The 17,703-nt window shown below is 48.4% G+C and overlaps 1 protein-coding gene across 9 annotated transcripts in view; it reads right to left on the bottom strand.

Annotated features, from left to right (window-relative positions):
• The window catches only part of KALRN (kalirin RhoGEF kinase), an 856,470-nt gene that overhangs the window by 367,002 nt on the left and 471,765 nt on the right, over window positions 1–17,703 (bottom strand). For all 9 annotated transcript variants that reach the window (XR_014450786.1, XM_083153542.1, XM_083153544.1 and 6 more), the window contains 2 exons: window positions 13,807–13,922; window positions 9,119–9,241 (listed from right to left, as the gene is read on the bottom strand). Coding sequence is in view for 8 of the 9 variants with exons in the window: in XM_083153542.1 (XP_083009668.1) it covers window positions 9,119–9,241; window positions 13,807–13,922 (239 nt within the window). In the remaining variant the exon portion in view is untranslated. The remainder of the gene's footprint in view (window positions 1–9,118; window positions 9,242–13,806; window positions 13,923–17,703) is intronic.

Genomic DNA, 17,703 nt, shown 5'->3' with positions numbered 1-17,703 from the left:
AATGCAATTTTTAATTGTACAGGCACCCTGATGGGTGATTACTATGTTAAATGCACCCCCATTATTAACGCCACCCCACTATCAACGCCAACCGAAGCGTACGCATCCTCCAACCTTTTTAAACCCCCACTATCCACGTCGGCGTGGAGCCGACTTTATATAGTGTGGCGAGCACAGTGAGCCACTGAGCCCGAAGGGTGGCGAGTGCAGCGTGCCCCGCGAGGGGACGCGGAATACATGCAAAGTATATCGGGTATATAAAATCAACTCCACGCCGACGTGGATAGTGGGGGTGTGAAAAGGTCAGAGGACGCGTACCGCCGCCGCACGTCACGCTTCGGGTTGACGTTCATAGTGGGGGGTGGCGTTAACAATGGGGTGCATTTTACATAGTATTCACCCATCAGGGTGCCTGTACAATTAAAAAATCGGGTCTGATAGCATCACATTACATGTGTCGCATGCGATGCGATCAAAACAATAAAAACGATGGCATAAGATGAAAATCGTGTACCAATTAAATAAATTAAAGGATCACTAACAGAGACTAGAGAGAGGGGAAGATTGATAGAGGGACCAGGGGACCATATTTTATAAAAAGTATTCAGTGTTATTTTGAGGCTCGAGATGTACTCCATGGAGGACACAAAATGAGCATGGAGGGCATTCGTTGAGAGGGCCGCTAAACATTTCAGCTTTACAGTACCCCTTACTCGCAGAAAACTGACCCATATAGCCAGGGGCGGGCTGAGCTGCTCAATCTATTTGTGTGCGGGCCGTATGTTTCTGAGGCTGCTGCTGCAGCCACGGCTGACCAGTCTCCGACTGGTCTTCAGAAACATGGCCGCCGGCCTCCTGCACTAAGGACATGTCTAGTGCAGGAGGCTGTTACAGAGAGTGGGGCTGTGAACTCTCTGAGGAGCTCAGTCCTCTGTGGCTGCCAGCAGCTGCTGCGCCTGTATCACACTGCATTACAGGCAGCAGCGTGGACAGCACTGAGCAGGGGCGTAACTATAGCACCGCAGCCCTCGCCACCGCGGGGGGTGCTGTGCATGTGGGGGCGCCGGGGGCTGCGGTGCTATAGTTAAACCCCCCCTCAATCCCCCGCAGACTTACCTATCGCGCTGGTCCCAGCGGCTCCGTTCTTCTGCTGAGGACCACCACAAAATGGCCGCCCCCATATAGCACACAGTTCTCTGAAACTGTCTGCTGTATGGGGGCGGCCATTTTCTGGTGGTCCTCAGCAGAAGAACGGAGCCGCCGGGACCAGCGCGATAGGTAAGGCTGTGGGGGATTTAGGGGGGGTTTGCATGGGCGGCAGGGTAGGGGGGGCGGCGGGGTAGGGGTGCTCGGCAGGGCAGCGCTATTAGTGTCGGCAACTGGTGTGGACATATGTACAGGCAGCGTTACTAGTGTCGGCAACTGGTGTGAGCATATGTATAATCAGCGCTACTAGTGTCTGCAACTGGTGTGGGCATGTGTACAAGCAGTGCTACTAGTGTCGGCAACTGGTGTGGGCATATGTACAAGCAGCGCTACTAGTGTCGGCAACTGGTGTGGGCATATGTATATGCAGCGCTACTAGCGTCGGCAACTGGTGTGGGCATATGTATAATCAGCGCTACTAGTGTCGGCAACTGGTGTGGACATATGTACAGGCAGTGTTACTAGTGTCGGCAACTGGTGTGGGCATATGTACAAGCAGCGCTAGTAGTGTCGGCAACTGGTGTGGGCATATGTATATGCAGCGCTACTAGCGTCGGCAACTGGTGTGGGCATATGTATAATCAGCGCTACTAGTGTCGGCAACTGGTGTGGACATATGTACAGGCAGTGTTACTAGTGTCGGCAACTGGTGTGGGCATATGTACAGGCAGTGCTACTAGCATTGGCAACTGGTGTGGGCATATGTATAATCAGCGCTACTAGTGTCTGCAACTGGTGTGGGCATGTGTACAAGCAGCGCAACTAGTGTCGGCAACTGGTGTGGGCATATGTACATGCAGCGCTACTAGCGTCGGCAACTGGTGTGGGCATATGTATAATCAGCGCTACTAGTGTCGGCAACTGGTGTGGACATATGTACAGGAACCAGAATAATCCCCTATGTCTGGGGTAGCCAACCCTAGTCCTCGAGAGCTACCAACAGTGCATGTTTTGCAGGTCTCCTCACAGAATCACAAGTGAGCTAATTAGCTCCACCTGTGGATCTTTTAAAATGTGTCAGTGATTAATGAGTGCAGCAGCTATGTTGTCTGGAAAAATAGGATTTATGGTCTTACCTTGATAAATCCCTTTCTTTGAGTCCATAGGGGGCACAGGAGTTCACACTGGTATGAGAGGTGAGGTAGCAGAGCGTGCACCAAAGGGTTACAAAAATGTACCCAGCATGCTCCCTGCCTCCCTTCTCCCTCATAACCCGCCCCCTGACCCTGGGTCACCAGTTTCGTTAGCAAGCCCAAGGTAGGAGCAGAGCCAGAGAAGAAGGAAGAGCAAACGCACACCCACATAGCATACAGGCCCTAAAGCCATGGAACTTTCCTACATAGGAAGCCCCGCTACCAGGTGCGTCTGGGAGGGCGTCCTCTGCCCCCTATGGACTCAAAGAAAGGGATTTATCAAGGTAAGACCATAAATCCTATTTTCTTTTTCGTCCACTAGGGGGCACAGGAGTTCACGCTGGGACGTCCTAAAGCTGTCCCCTCACGGGTGGGGGATGCTCCTGGACTGCGGAAAGCACATGTCTACCAAACTGTGCATTAGCCGATGCAAAGGTATCAAATGCATAAAACTTGATAAAGGTCTGGGAAGAGGACCAAGTAGCCGCCTTACAGAGCTGTTCAGCCGAGGCGCCTCGATTAGCGGCCCAGGATGTACCTACAGACCTGGTAGAATGTGCAGTAATCCCCTCCGGGGGAGTAATCAGTGCGGAAAGATACGCTTGGCGAACCACTGATCTGAGCCATCTCGCCAAGGACTGTTTGGAAGCGGGCCAGCCCCTCTTATTGGCCCCATAAAGCACAAACAGTGAACACGACTTACAAGTTGACTTAGTCCTGCGAAGATAAATCTGCAACGCACGGACTACATCAAGAGAAGCTTTAGCTTCAGAAGAACCTGGAAAAGAAGGCACCACTATTTCCTGGTTAAGGTGAAACTCAGACACCACCTTTGGAAGAAAATCCAGTTTGGTACAAAGAACCGCCCTGTCCGGGTGAAATACCAGAAAAGACGGTTTCCATGATAATGCACTCATGTCAGACCCCCTTCGTGCTGAGGAAATAGCCAACAAGAAGCCACCTTCCAGGATAGCCATTTCAGATCCACCTCCTCCAGAGGCTCGAAAGGAGACGATTGAAGTGCCCGGAAAACCTCTAAAGAGGGACACCTCAACAGCCAGCCCGTCAAAGCCAGGCGACTCAAGTCTGGGTGTCGGAATGGCCCCTGTGAAATTAGGTCTGGACGCAGAGGTAGACTCAGAGGAGAGGCTACCAACAGGTTCCATAGATCCACGTACCAACCTCGACGGGGCCAATCTGGGGCCACTAGGATCATCATTCCTCCCTCCTTCCTGAACTTCCACAGAAGGCGAAGTAGGAGTTGAAACAGGGGGAATGCGTACACTATCTTGCCGACTTAAAAAGTCTGCCTCAAAATTGAGAACCCCTGGGATGAAGACTGCAGAGATTGCAGAAATCTGCTTCTCCGCCCACCTGAATATCTTGGAGACTTCTTTTATCGCTCCTTTGCTGCATGTCCCGCCCTGCCTGTTGATAAAGGCCACAGACGTGGTGCTGTAGGACCGGATCTTTACAGGGCACCCTCGGATGAGGGACCCCAACCTCTGAAGAGCCAGAAGGATTGCTCTCAATTCCAGGAGATTGATCGGAAGGCGACTCTCCTGAGCCGTCCAGCGACCCTGAAAAGATTGAGAATTGCAAACCGCTCCCCAGCCCCGTAGGCTGGCATCCGTGGTAAGCAAGACTCAGGTTGGAATCCAAAATGGGCGGCCCTGAGACAAGTTGTCTGTCTTTAACCACCATGTGAGAGACAGGCGAACCTTCGGGGGCAGTGTGATCAATTGACTCCTTAGACGAGTATGATCTCCTGTCCACTGGCTGAGAGTGTAAAGCCGAAGTGGGCGCGAGTGAAACTGTGTATACTCTACCATGTCGAAGACACCACCATACACTTGTGTACTGAGACCCTTCTGTGACCTATAAGGGAATGAATCTTCCTCTGAAGGGAGTGGATCTTATCCTCTGGAAGATATACTCTCTACAACCGAGTGCCCAGCCGAGCTCCCAAGTGAAGTGTCCTTTGGGAAGGAGTAAGAAACGATTTCTTCCAGGTTATCCTCCAACCGTGAGATAACAGAAGTGTAATCACGACCTGCAAATGACTCCGTAGTAGGTCTGGGGACTTTCCAAAATCAGTGGGCCGTCCAGGTATGGAATCATCCGAACCCCCAGCCGGTGCAGGTGTGCAGCCCTGACCGCCATCACCTTGGTAAACACCCTGGGAGCCGTAGATAGACCAAAAGGTAGCGCCCTGAACTGGAAGTGTTCGACCCGAAGGGCGAACCTCAAAGTGCTGATGTTCCTGTCGGATGGGGATGTGAAGTATATCTAGCGAGGCCATGAAGTCCCCTGGCTCCAGTGAGAGAATGATCGAACGCAGGGACTCCATGCGAAACTTCGGCACTCGCAGCTTCAGATTCAGGATAGGACGGTGAGAACCATCCAGTTTGTGAATCAAGAATAGGGTGGAGAAGAACCCCTGACCCCTCTGCTCCTGAGGAACTGGAACAATGACGTTCGAGTCCAAAAGAGAGCAGATGGAAAGCTGTAGCACTTGTCATTTCGCTGGGTCCTTTGGAAGACCCGTGCAAAAATAACACTGAGGAGGGGGGGACCGGAATGTCAGGGCATAGCCCCTGGAGACCACCTCCCTGACCTGTTTAGCCACTGGACGTCTGGTAGCCCAGGGCTGCTTGGTGCAGGGCTTGGCTCCCTTAGTGGATGAGGAAAATCTATAGGAAGGACTAGTGCCGTCGGACAAACCTCTCTCCACCTTGCCCGCCCACTCAGACACTGCCTTGGCCACCCATGACGCGGCAAGCGTGGTACACCTAATGACCCCTGCCTGTGAAAAAGCAGTCCTGAGGAAATTCTCAGAGGGGTCCTTCGAAGATCAAGAATCCGAAATGGGCAGTACTGAAGCGCGAGCTAATCGCACAATATGATCATCCGCCAGGGGAGGATTTTCCCACTTAGCCCTCGCTGTGGGAGGAACAGGTTAAAAAGTAGTAAGCCGCTTGGAAAGCTGGAACCTTTTAAACGGTTGAGACCACGCAGTCTCCAATAAATCCTCCATGAGGGCCGAAGGCGGGAGCTGGGCCGATACTTTCTTAAGACGCTTAAAAAGCAGGTCTTTACTTTTAGGGGCAGGAGCCTCATCCTCCCTCTGGAGGAATGCCTTAACCTCCTGCATCAGAGACTCTACCTCCGCTGAGGACAAAGTGTCATCGGCCCCTGCGGATTCCGCCACTGAGCTGGAATCCGAATCGGAACGCGGAGAACCCGCATCGGGACTCTGCTGCCTACACTGCCTCCTGGAATCCCTGCCCGCCCGAGTAGCCGTCAACCCCTGCACAGATTGTGCAAAGGATTGCCACCAAGGGGGCTCTACATAAGCAGGAGCTGCCCCAACACTGGTGCTGGCCACTGCCACAGGGGGCATGGGCACAGGGGGCAGGGGCGCAGGAGGTAAGGAGTTGACAAGCGGTCAATATGTCAATACCTGAGTCAAGGTCGAAGCCCAGGCCGGTTCCTGCTGTGAAGGCGGCAGAAGATCTGCTTCAAGGGCCAAACACCTGGAACAGATATCCTCCTCCTGCCGAGAAAGTATGTCCACACATTGCCAGGTTTCGCCTTAGGCATACTGTCCATGATAAAAGACAAAAAACACCAGCAGTTACAACACTGACACCCAAGCAACACACTTGCAAGCCTTACCCACAAAGCTTTAGCAAAGCCATTTGGTATGGGCAGATAAACTCAACAATTCAGCAAGCTGAAAAGGAGACACCGTATATGCAAAGCCAATACTATGAATGGTGACAGTGTTTCAAACTTTCATCTCTTCCAATGATATTGGAAGGAAGACAGTATCAGAGTACCAGCCGCAGGAGAGGATAAATACCACAAACACCAGGCTCCAGAAGCAGGGTGTGGGGGAGAATCCCAGCAGCCTCCATCTCTTAACACAGCAAGTGCCAGAATGGCTGCTGATTAGGACCTTAATGAGGAGCTGGGACAAAAAAAAAAAAAATATATATATATATATATATATTTTTTGGATTGTGTGAGGAAACTGGAGTACCCGGAGGAAACCCACTCAAGTATGGGGAGAATATACAAACTCCGCACAGTTAGGGCCATGGTGGGAATCAAACCCAGGACCTCAGTGCTGTGAGGCAGTAATGCTAACCATTACACCCTCCATACTCCTACAGCACCTGGTGTTCCTATGTGGTCACCCACTCTAGTACTAACCAGGCCCAATATACAGCATTAGCTGTAGATCCCAGGCTGTCTTCAAGCTTCCAATGATATTGGAAATAAGACATCCGCAGAGCTCAACAATCCAGCCAGCAGCAGGAGAGGAGAAATACCACACACACACACCAGGCTCCAGGAGCAGGGTGTGGGGGAGAATCCCAGCAGCCTCCGTCTCTAAACCCAGCAAGTGCCAGAATGGCTGCTGATTAGGACCTTAATGAGGAGCTGGGACACCTGGGGAAATCCTACATCACCTGGTGTTCCTATGTGGTCACCCACTCAAGTACTAACCAGGCCCAATATACAGCATTAGCTGTAGATCCCAGGCTGTCTTCAAGCTTCCAATGATATTGGAAAGAAGACTTCAGCAGAGCTCAACAATCCAGCCAGCAGCAGGAGAGGAGAAATACTACACACACACCAGGCTTCCAGGAGCAGGGTGTGGGGGAGAATCCCAGCAGCCTCCGTCTCTAAACCCAGCAAGTGCCAGAATGGCTGCTGATTAGGACCTTAACGAGGAGCTGGGACACCTGGGGCAATCAGAGAGCAAGCCTCAGCACTTCCCCAGGGGTGGGGGAGGGACGAACCTACAGCACCTGGTGTTCCTATGTGGTCTCCCACTCAAGTACTAACCAGGCCCAATATACAACATTTCCAATGTGTATGGCTGTAGGTTCCCAGGCTGTCTAACCTCCCCCTCAGGCATCAACCCCCGGGACATAGCCTGACTAATTGTCCCTGGTGATCTAGTGGAAAGGTGGAGCAGTCCAGACCCCCACTGCCTGCCCCCCCGCTGACTCCCATACAAACGGGGGGGGGGGGGGATCGCTGCTAGATGCGGCTCCCTGCAAGCAGGGAACCGCCGCTTACCTGCCCGGGGACGGAGTGCAGCATGCGGGAGCCTCAGAGAGAGGGTCCCGCGACGGAAGTCCCCAGCCCAGTCGCCAGCGCTGCCGCCGCCGCCGCCGAGTGATGGAGCTGCGCTGCCAGTGATTCACTAAAAGAGCACCCGCCGCAGCAGCTCTAACCCATGGCTGTTCTAACAGCCGCGATAATGGTGCTGCTCTCTCCTTGGCACCAAAGAAAAAACTGGTGACCCAGGGTCAGGGGGCGGGTTATGAGGGAGAAGGGAGGCAGGGAGCATGCTGGTACATTTTTGTAACCCTTTGGTGCACGCTCTGCTACCTCACCTCTCATACCAGCGTGAACTCCTGTGCCCCCTAGTGGACGAAAAAGAAATATGAACTGTTGGTAGCTCTCGAGGGCTAGGGTTGGCTACCACTGGTCTATGTGCTGTTCGATATTTAGTGGTTTATACCCCAGCACCAAATCAGGATGGGAGAGATACCAGTGTTTACGATCAAGTCTTGCTTAGAGCAATAGCATTATTCATCTGATTGGTCTATACACTGACCTCGAAACATACCATACTCTACCTCGTGTATTGTTTAAAAAAAAACTAATTCTGCGATTTTAGCTGTTTTTATGCTTTTTTAACAAAAAAATCAGAACCCAAAACCCCAAAAAAATCCAAACACGAAACACTTAGGAGGTGTTTTGCCAAAACCCAAAACCTCAAGGTAATCAGAACCCAAAACCCGAAAAGTGGCCGGTGCACATCTCTAGTATGAAATCAACTGGGCTTAATAGGAGAGGCAGCAGTTTCAGCAAAAAGACAACAAAATGGTTAATAGCTGGTCAGAGGTCTCACAGGTGTCCAATCAGTAATGCAGCAGCAGTACACAGTCCCTCACTGAAGCTTTGCTGCATTACTACAATCTGTATACAGCAAGGCTGGGGAAACTCAGAAATGCTGCAGACTAAAGGGGGAAGATATCTGACCAGGATACAAGAATAGCCAGGTTTGTGACAAAACCATTGTCTAGCTTCCCACCCCTTATCTTTGATTCCATATATCAACATTTAAAAGGCAAAAGCTATGTTATATGACATTATAATACACCTACATAAGAACCTCACTATGGCCCTTATTCTGATCGGTGCGGCCGGATCCGAATATGCGGCCAGCACCGTGCGTCCTAAACCCCGCCTTCCATACGGATCGCCAACTCCGTCAGTACGCGGTAAGAAGCTGTCCGAACGGACCGCACGTGTATTTCTCATGAATACACCTCCTCCATCTCAGGGAACCTCCCCCATCATTCGATGGTCGCAGACCATCGAATGCAGGACCGAGTGGCCAGGCAGCTCCCGCAACCTCAGACCACACGGGCATTTCTCCGTGCAAAAGCAGGGATCTGGGCGGGCAGCTGACATCCGGCAATGTCATATGTCCGCCCCCTACACGTGTGTCACGGCCGCATTACCATACTTACGCCCAGCGTTTGCATGGGAACGCCCATGAAACGCGGGGTGTAAACATATGGTAATGAGCCCAAACAGCCCTTCACACCCCTCTCCACCCCTTGATCGTAGTGTACACATTTCATGCAAAATGTGGCCGTGCGTCCCGCTCGCACATGCGCAGACACCAAAACATCGGCGGCACGAACGCACGCAGATATTACCGCACCAACCAGAATAAGGGCCTATACCTTGGCAGGAATGCGGAAGTCCTCGTATTCCTTCATCAGACCCTGAGTTTCTTGCAGACTATCCCCGGTAGTTGTGTGCATAGATAGGAAATGCTCCCCAGCCTCTTGAATCCAGTCTAATGCCTGCAAGAAAATTAAGTCTATAGTAAATAATAATAATAATAATAATAATAATAATAATAATAATGTAATAACTGAAACAGAGCTCTTGTCCACCTGAATAAAGTTACCCAAAGTCAGCTTTGAGCTTTAAAAATTGGAATTTATTATTTGTTAAACAATTTTCTTCGAATTCCATGAATGACACTAAAGGTTTATACACACTGGGCAATCAGTTGATCTGCAGATATATCTACAGAAGGATCGAGCAGCATTTTCTCCACACACTATTTGTTCCATCGGGACTGACATCCCAAATGTTGTGTCAATCACCAGTGTCTCCTGGAGAGGCTGTACGGGTGGTCGGAAGATTGCTAGTACACACATCACGATGTGTCAATATATCTTTAGATATATCGAGAATTGGCTGTGTTGCACAGCCAATATATATTTGAACACATTAACCATGTCACCTCTTAAACATCTTTTTTCAAGTGGAATAGCAATATATTGCTGAGCAATATATCTCCCCCGTGTGTACGGGGCATAACACATGTAATTAGCTTAGTTGCCCTTTGCTGAACCTTTTCAAAGTATTTTTTTGCAGTGTGATGCCCAGAATGTTACTCTGAATTCTAGATGATACCTAACCAGTGCCCCTTTTTATGTATGCTAGTAACCTATTTGCCTTGTTTGCTGCTGCTTGGCACTTAGTACTGCACCCAAGTTTATTATTAATTTGTACGCCTAGATTTTTTTTTTCAATTCCGATTTCCCCAGCATTTAGTGCAGGGCTGGGCAACACCGCCCCTCCAGATGTTAATGAACTACACATCCCAGGATGCCTTGCATCAGTTTCAGCATGGCCACATAGCAAACCTAATGCAAAGCATCCTGGGATGTGTAGTTCATTAACATCTGGAGGGCCGGTGTTGCCCAGCCCTGCTCTATATCATTGAGAAATATGTTAAACTAGGTGATTCATCGCGCCCTACGGGCGCTCTTCACACCGTCGTAAGGGGCTGCGCCCCCTTAATTTGTGAACGTTTGTATATGAGAAATATGGTTAGAATTGTATGAAAGATGCCCTGTATTGCAACTTAGGTGTCCGCGAATCGCGGGAGGGGGGGTCGCGGAGGGTGCCGCGAATTGCAGGAGGGGGGGTCGCGGGGGGTGCCGCGAATTGCAGGAGGGGGGGTTGTGGGGGGGTGGATGCTGCGAATCGCGGGAGGGGAGGGATTGCAGAGAATCGCGGGAGGGGGGTCGCGGGGTGGGTTGCCGCAAATCGCGGGAGGGGGGTTACGGGGGCGGGGGTTGCGGCGAATCATGGTAGGGGGGGTCGCGTGGGTGTGCCGTGAATCACGGGAGGGGGGGTCACGGGGTGGGGTGCCGAGAATCGCGGGGGGGTGTGTGTGTGCCGTGAATCGCGGGAGTGGGGGTTGCGGGGGGGGTGTGACGCGAATCGCCACAAGAAAAAATCAACACAGAAAGGTCAACACATGTAAATGTTGACATAAGTGTGGCACTTCATTGGTGTCCATGTCGACACATGAGAATGAATATGAAAATATTCAAAAAATGAAAAAAAAAACTTCAAAAACTCATGTCAACCTTTTTCATTGTCGACCATAGCCATGCCAGTGTTTTCCATGTGCAATTTAATTCTGGAGCTGCCGCGAATCACGGGGGGTGCCGCGAATTGCGGGAGGGGGGGGTCGCGGGGTTGGGTGCCGCGAATCGCGGGAGGGCGGGGTTCACAGGGGTTCCGGTGGGGAGTTGCCGCGAATTGCGGGAGGTGGGGGGTCACGGGGGGTGCCGCGAATCGCGGGGGGGGTTGCGGGGGGGTGTGACGCGAATCGCCACAAGAAAAAATCAACACAGAAAGGTCAACACATGTAAATGTTGACATAAGTGTGCCACTTCATTGGTGTCCATGTTGACACATGACAATGAATATGAAAACATTCAAAAAATGAAATAAATCTTCAAAAACTCATGTCAACCTTTTTCATTGTCGACCATAGCCGTGCCAGTGTTTTGCATGTGCCATTTAATCCTGGGGCTGCTGCGAATCGCGGGGGGTGCCGCGATTTGCGGGAGGGGGGGGGTTGCGGGGGGTGGGTGCCGCGAATCACGGGAGAGCGGGGTTCATGGGGGTTCCGGTGGGGGGTTGCCGCGAATTGCGGGAGGGGGGGGGATCGCAGGGGGGTGCCGGGGTGCCGCGAATCGCGGGAGGGGGGGTTGCGAGGGGGTGTGACGCGAATCGCCACAAGAAAAAATCAACACAGAAAGGTCAACACATGTAAATGTTGACAAAAGTGTGCCACTTCATTGGTGTCCATGTCGACACATGACAATAAATTTGAAAAAATTAAAAAAATTAAAAATAAATCTTCAAAAACTCATGTCAACCTTTTTCATTGTCGACCATAGCCATGTCAGTGTTTTGCATGTGCCATTTAATCCAGGGGCTGCTGCGAATTGCGTGGGGGGGGTGCCGCGAATCGCGGGAGGGGGGTCGCAGGGGGGGTGCTGCCAATCGTGCAAGGGGGGGTCGCGGGGGGGTTCTTTTTGCCGCGAATCGCGGGAGGGAGGTCGCGGGGGGTGTTTTTTCCGCGAATCGGGGGGGGGGGTCATGGGGGAGGGTTTGCCGCGATTCGCGGGAGGGGGGGGTCGCGGGGTGGTGGTTATGCCGCGAATTGCTTGAGGGGTCGTGGGGGGGTTCTTTTTGCAGCGAATTGCGGGAGGGGGGGCGCGGGGGTGTTTTTGCTGCGAATCGCGGTAGGGGGGGTTGCGGGTGAGCGGGTGTTTTTGCCGCGAATCGCGGGAGGGGGGGGGCGTGCGGGGGGGGAGGTTTTGCCGCAAATCGCGGGAGGGGGGCGCTCATCTGGTGGCTGTGGAGTAGCAGTGCTGGGCAACATGGGAAGGCAGTGGGTGTCTGGCACTGTCTGTGGGCTCACTGGGCTGGTTCTCTGTCACATACCTCCCAACATGACCCTCTCCAGGAGGGACACAATGCTCTGTTTCTAGACTTCCCCTTAATGTATGATTGCCATCACCTGTTTTAAACAGGTTAATTTCTCAGAAAGGTGTTCAGCACAGATGAAGGCAATCACACATTAAGAGGAAAGTCCAGGAACAGAGCGTTATAGACACAGACACCCACTTTGAGTGACAGATGTAGCCAAATATATAGGAGATAGAAGTGTCACTAGCAATGAAACCTGTACTGGATTACTTGATTTAAATATTTAACACTAAAATCAAGGGGATACACAGAGGACACTCTAATGCTGTCCCTATAACTAAAAACATTTCTGGGCTTATGACTAAATCTGGCATCTTTGGACGCAAAGATGGTACATTTAAAGAAATTATTAAAAGTGTACATGTAAGACAAGGTGGTCACTCTGTACACCTCCTGAACACAGAACTAGTATTTTACTATCCATTAATCTTTCACCAACAAGCACAACAGGTAACCCAGGCTGACCACCAAAGCAAGCCTGCTGAATGGTCTATGTAAGCCACCTTGCAATAGTCTGCTCAATAGCCAGTCCCATTTTGGGACTAATATTAAAAAGCAATTGTCCACCTCTTTAGCACAATGTACATAATCATTAAGATATGTGATAATGTTAAAGCAGTAAAAAGAGCTTTCCCTTTAAATGTAACGACCTCCATGTGGTGAGTCCTGGGTTGTTGCATGTATTTTTTGCAAAAAGGGGAGTGCTGCAGACAGCAGGCAACATATACCTTGCTACTGCATTTTAGATATTACGGCTATGTCGACCTATTATATGACACTATATGATAAACAGGCCAAGCATCATGAGTCAAAACTATTGTATTCTGCTAATTAATGCAAAAAAATGCTGCCAGAGCCCTTTGCAGTGGTGTTCTGCTGGTACATTATGCCTATATAGTGTAAATACAAAATCTTTAGGTGCTGGTTGTCCGACAATAATATTATAGGATTTTGAATACTGAAACGACAAGCATTTTCTCAAGTGGGCCCACAATTTTTTTTCTGACCCTCGCAATCAATGTGGAAACTTTTTTTAACCCACCTAAGTGTACACAACTACTACTGGAGATCATTCACATGCAGTAGTGTACACAACTGCCAGAGATCATTCATATGCAGGGCTTAAAGTGGTCCTGGAAAGGTGGGGGGACTAATTGCACACAAATGTCAGATATCATTAATACCATGCAAAGCAGTGCACACTACTTCCAGAGAACTTTCAGATACACTAGTGTAGAGCAAAGATTGCTTGAACCTACTACAAATTATTCACATCATACAACACAGGACCAAGGATAAGCCATACTGTAGCATACATAGTAGTGCACTTCATACAACCATCAGGGATCAGACATATCATACTTAACAGTACAACACAAACCAGAAGCAAGCTCTGCAAACAACACATTTCTAGACATTCATATGTGTTTTGACTTTTCAGTTAATTTGATTTATTGGTTACGATTTTGTAGGACTTCATTTGAACAATATGCTCTAACCACATTGAAACATGTGACTTAAAGCTAGCAAACAACCCATCAGGAAGTTCATTCTCCCCTACCTGCTTGGCACTCCTCTCAAAAACCACATACTGTTGGCACTGGTCCAACCGCCTCTTCTTTAGGGTCCAAAAGTGCAGTACCCGGTTCTCTCTCTGGAGCAATTCACTAAGGATGGCTATGGAACAAGGGAATAGTTTTACAAAGAGATACACCCCCATTGCATATTCATATCCACTAACACCAAACCCATAACCAAAATAGCTAGCAGTTTTTTTCTGATTAATCACCGGCTGTAGCACAAAAAAGAGCGTTACATTCATTAGTAGCAAACATTTCACATACATTTATACACAGCGACTACTTGCAGCAGCTGTGTACAATCAGTCTAAAAAATACTTACAGTACACATACATAAAGGATGCAGATGGCATATCAATGCTCTGGATGCTGGCAGTTGTAATACCTTAACCGTTATCCTGACACCACTCACAATGCCAAAGCCGGAATCTTGACTGTCGGTATGCCAAACATAAGTGGAGGGTTAAGGTTAGGCAGGGTGGGGTGTTAGAGTAAGGTACTAAATGAACCCATACATTAGGCTGACTTGTCATAAGGACAAGTCGGCCCTGACTTCCCCTAAGCTCCCCGGCAGCTCCTGAGGAGAGCTCACTAAATTTGAGACTAGATATGCCATTTTATTTACATGGAAAATATGTAACCCTGGGGAGCTGCAGGTGGCAAAATTTAAAAATCCTATTCGGGAGGCTGCTGATTGGCTGAGAGAGCTCTCAGCCAATCTGCATCCACCAAGTATTTTGAATAGGATTTATATATATATATATATGAATTAGGTCTGCCTCCTATATATCATTTATTGACTTTATATATATATATATATATATATATATATATATATATGAATATATACATATATGCACAACGGGTGCATTGGCCAGGACAAAATTTCTCGGTGCAACCGGCGGGGGAGCGCAGTGACAGGCTGGAGGACTGGAGAGATGGATAATGGAAAAAAGAAAAAACGGTACATTAGGTACAGTTTTTATTTGCCCGTACAGACTGTTCGATAAATGGCAAATTATTTTTTATGTGTTCTGTGTTTGCGTTTGTTGTACTGTTTTTGTGTGTGTTGTGTTGTATGTATCTGTCCAATGCGTAAGTGTGTGAGGTGTGCTATGTATATACAGTATGTGTGTTTTGTGTCTTTGTGTATCTGTGCAATGTTTAAGTGTGTGTTGTACTGTTTTTTGGGTGTGTGTGGTGAATGTGGGTGTGTGTTGTGCTTTTAGAGGTATGTTATGTGTGTGTTGTGTGTATCTGCGCAATGTGTAAGTGCGTAAGGTGTGCTACGTATAAATGTGTGTGTAGTGTGCTGTTTGTATCTGTGCAATGTTTAAGTGTGTGTGTTCTGTGTGTTGTACTGTTTTTGGGTGTGTGTTGTAGTGAATGTGGGTGTGTGTTGTACTGTGAGTGGTGTGTTATGTGTGTGTGTTGTGTGTATGTGCCGAATGTGTAAGTTTGTGAGGTGCGCTACGTATATATGTGTGTGTAGTGTGCTGTGCATATCCTGGCAGTGATTAAGTGTGTGTTCTCTGTGTTTCTGTATCTGCACAATGTTTAAGTGTGTGTGTGTATTTTGTGTGTTTGTTGTACTGTTTTTGGGTGTGTTGTAGTGTATATGGGTTTGTGTTGTACTGCATGTGGTGTGTTATGTGTGTGTATCTGTCCAATGTGTAAGTGTGTGAGGTACGTATATATGTGTTTGTTGTGTGCTATGTGTGCGTATGTGGTGTACTGTGTGTGTGTGTGCATGTACAATGTGTACGTGTGTGTGTTATGTGTGGTCTATGTATATCCTCAATTATTCCTAATTGTTTAAAGCCTTCACCATAATGTTACAATGTGTAATTCATACTCAATGACAGCAATGAAATTAAATGTGGAGTTGTTCCTTTGGCAACGGTTTCCCAGATCGTCGATCTTTTTCCCAGATCATCAATGAAGGCAAATTAAAACTTGGTGTTTTTTAAATTTCTAAGTGAAATTTGCCAAAACCGGCTTCAAGGTGCACACCACCGGGTCCAGGGGTATCTTGTTGCTGACTTTGGTGGCTCTGAGTGCCACGGTGTGTCCGCAGTGCAACACACATGCACACACGCACACACACACACTCTTCAACTTATTATATAGATAACCTAACCATACAATGAGTGTTATACCTTTGAAAAAGTTATGGTACTTCTGTACTTTCACAGCGCCAGCATGGCGCCGCGCATCAGAGTCCCCTTGCGGGGCTCACTTCGCTCGCCCACGCTGCGGGCTCGGTGGCTCGCTACGCTCGCCACGCTAATTAAAATCAACTCTGGCTGGCGCCGTGAAAGTAAAGAAGTACCAAAGTTGTCAGCAGATGAGGAAACGTGTCACGAAGCATGTTTATTCTTTGACACTGGACTTTATTGGATGGACTGCCCGCATTTAACCAGCTCCCTCAAATTCCTCAGCATTGATATTGCGCATTTCGCTATTTGGATTACAACTATCTTGGGATACCACAATCTACCTACTCTGGGTGTGCCTTTCTTCACCTGGACTGTGCAATTGTCCAGAAAATCAGGACATAAACATCACAGAAGAAAACCCATTCATGTTTAGGGATACTGTACCCACATTTTCTAATCTTCAGCTCCAATGGACTAATCTGGGGATCGGCAACATTTCCATCAGGGGAGCAATATAGGAACAAGCGGGACTCCACCATAAGTATAATTTTTTTCTAATGTCCTTTTAATTTCTAATATTTCTGATCATTAAGTGCACTATTGTATTCGTATTATATTTTTTATACATTGTTCTATGTAAGCAATCTATATGCTATTTGTCCTAATATTAAATGAGACGACTATGATACATTAAACAAATCTATTTTAAATTGTAAAACCCAATTGATCATTTTATACTTTAGCGCTCCACCCCCCCACCCCCCCCTTTTCTTTTCTTGTATACCAGCGTTGATCTTCCCTTTGTGTGAGCACCTAGCACAATCCCGTCATAGGCACCTAGTTTTTGACCAATTGATTTTCTACCAAGGCAAATATATTCCCTAATGCATAATTCGCCCTGCCATCCTTCAAAAATTGTTCAGGAATGGTTTGAGGAACATGACAAAGAGTTCAAGATGCTGACTTAGCTGGATAAAAACCTAAAGATTTATCTGTCCTATCTGTCTGGTGCAAACAAAAATCTGGTAATGTGTGAGAGCAAGTGACAGGCAACATTTTATTCCTATCACATTGATCTAGAGTAAGCGAATGTATATGAGCTTAGTCCAATAAAATTATCTGTTGAACTGCATCAATAGTCTGATGGGAGTACAATGTAGATTAACAAATATTAAATCGGGAGTAGCTGGATAAAGAACAGCTGAGAAGCAGTGGTGGCTAAAAAAGGCTGACTTTTTTGCGGTTACAAACCACTGTCTTGGCTGTCGCTTAGCGACAGTAACATTGTGCCCATAGCTGGCTGCTGCAGGCTACTGATACCCTGGAGTGATAAACTTTGCAAAACTGGGCTGATTTTCATTGTGTCCAGTGCTGTAATGATGCAGGCTCTGTGGATGGCAGCACTCAGCTGGTTCTACTCAGCTAATCAGCATCTTATAAATAGGATTTCTGTTTGCTCAGTCAGTGTTGGTGATAGCTTCATGTATGCTGTGTACTTTTGACCTGGGAAACTACTTGAAAGATTCTGTTAAGAATTTGGAAAGATCCTGTCTGGCATCCTCTAGGTAGATCTTGTTCATTTACAGCTCCAAAAAGGTACTATAGGTGCCCATACACGTTACAATTATTGTATACAATATTGTATACAATATCGCATCTCATCCGATCTGGGTTTTGCGATGACATCAAATGAGATGAGATCTAGTACAAAAAGTACGT

The sequence above is a fragment of the Crinia signifera genome, chromosome 7 (genome assembly GCF_055691185.1).
Source record: "Crinia signifera chromosome 7, ASM5569118v1, whole genome shotgun sequence".
Classification (NCBI taxonomy): Eukaryota; Metazoa; Chordata; class Amphibia; order Anura; family Myobatrachidae; genus Crinia; species Crinia signifera.
Note: the sequence above shows the minus strand (reverse complement) of the source record. Positions and strands in the feature narration are given on the sequence as shown.